The sequence below is a fragment of the Cyprinodon variegatus genome, unplaced genomic scaffold (genome assembly GCF_000732505.1).
Source record: "Cyprinodon variegatus isolate N-32 unplaced genomic scaffold, C_variegatus-1.0 Scaffold155, whole genome shotgun sequence".
Lineage (NCBI taxonomy): Eukaryota > Metazoa > Chordata > Actinopteri > Cyprinodontiformes > Cyprinodontidae > Cyprinodon > Cyprinodon variegatus.
In genome coordinates, this window is record NW_015150608.1 from 495316 (window position 1) to 497126 (window position 1811).

A 1811-nucleotide genomic window follows, 5' to 3' on the forward strand; every position below is an offset into this window, starting at 1 on the left:
GCTTCAGACCGCCTGCGCAAAGCAAAGCCTACAGCCTCCGCTGTTTCTCCCATCTTTCTGCGGTCCGAGTTCCTCGGAGCTCGGGGAGAGCATCTGTGATATTATCATTAAATACGTAGGAGCAAAACATGCGGAAATGAAATGAAATTTAATATGACATACTAAAAAACATCCCCATCAGCATCCGGCATAGGTGCGGTTTCTGATGGGTATGAGAAATCTGCTTCTTGGTATGTTGAAGTACCAATAGTTTGCATCCAATCAATAAACGGCGTTAATTAACTGTTTCAGAGGAGTGACCATAGTTCTGCTGCTCCTGCTGCTCAAAACGAGCTGCTGGACGTTTTACTGCACCTTGATGCGCGTCAAGCATTGACTTTGCATGTAAATTAGCTGCTCCTGCTGCCTCTGCTGCTTTAGGTGTGAACGTAGCATAAGACAAAATTATGACAAAGTTTAAATGTTTTTCTGTTAACACTCCTTTGTGTTGTTATTCAGGTTAATAAAGATGTTGGTTCGATCAGAATGATCTGATCTTTGGCTTAACTTTGGGGTCGTTGCTCTTATCCTTTCCAGGAATCTTAAAACGGTTGCCTATTTGTCATGTTCTAAAACGATGAAAGAGGATGACGTTCTTGGCTTGTCGCAGGTGAGCGCTGTGAGGACAGAGAGCGGATCTACCAGGACAGCTGTGCTAACCAGTGTCCTCGGAGCTGTGCAGACTTGTGGGAGCATGTTCAGTGTCTGCAAGGAAACTGTCACCCAGGTGGACATCATCGATCAATGCTGACCTGATCTTAACACCAGGGAACAGTTATAAGTTTTAATGATTCTTTGTCATGTTCCGTCTTTCTCAGGCTGTCGGTGTCCGGATGGAGAGCTGCTGCAGGACGGCCGCTGCGTACCGGTGACCGAGTGTCGCTGTGGGATCCCATCAGGGAACGGGACGTTAGAGTTCAGCCCTAAAGAGGAGCTAATTGTTGAATGTAACACTTGGTGAGGGCAGCTAAAGCAGAAACTGCTTTTAGGGTTTTCAATAAAACATTATGAACTTTCCCAATCCTTTCAAACCTCTGTATTGGCAGTGTGTGTGAAAATGGCAGCCTGGTGTGCACCACGCGTCCCTGCCCGGTTTACGAGCCCTGGAGCCCGTGGAGTTCCTGCTCCGTCTCCTGTGGACACGGACGCAGAACACGGACACGCAGCTGCCAGGACACGGAGGGCGGCCCCTCCTGCGCTAACACCACCCAGACAGAGAGCTGTGATCTACCATCTTGTCCAGGTCTGTAAATTAAAAGTCCCACGCTCTCATGATTCACCACTGGTGTTGGAGCGAGCTGTTTCAACCTGATTCGCTGTTCCTGCAGAGGGCTGTTTGGTGAGTGAGTGGTCGTCCTGGAGCGAGTGCAGCACCACGTGCGGCGGAGGGGTGACAATGCGAAACAAGATGATCCTTCAAGAGCCAGAGCCCGGTGGGGCAGAGTGTGTAGGACCTCTGAAACAGCACAGCATCTGTAACACCAACCGCTGCCTGCCTGGTAACACAACTACACTGAGACTGGGATGGAAAACATTTAGCAATGAACTGTATGAGACAACTGTCAATACAAATGCATGTGTTTGGATTCAGCAATTCCTTCAGACATAACTTCAGATTTTTCATCTGTAAGGACTACGGGAATTACAAGGATACAACTTTGCATTATTACAAGTAAAATTCATAAATTCAAGAATATGACAGGAATTAACCCATTTAGGCCTAAAACGCCTGGAAAAAACACCTTAAAAACCTATGGCCGATTTTAAAAAAT

General features: G+C 47.2%; 1 protein-coding gene across 1 annotated transcript in view; it reads left to right on the forward strand.

The window, feature by feature from the left end:
* sspo (SCO-spondin) overlaps positions 1-1811 on the forward strand; it is a 159835-nt gene that overhangs the window by 118864 nt on the left and 39160 nt on the right. Inside the window, exons 99-102 of the mRNA XM_015377502.1 lie at positions 650-766; positions 858-996; positions 1086-1282; positions 1368-1538. Of these exons, the coding sequence (XP_015232988.1) occupies positions 650-766; positions 858-996; positions 1086-1282; positions 1368-1538 (624 nt within the window). The remainder of the gene's footprint in view (positions 1-649; positions 767-857; positions 997-1085; positions 1283-1367; positions 1539-1811) is intronic.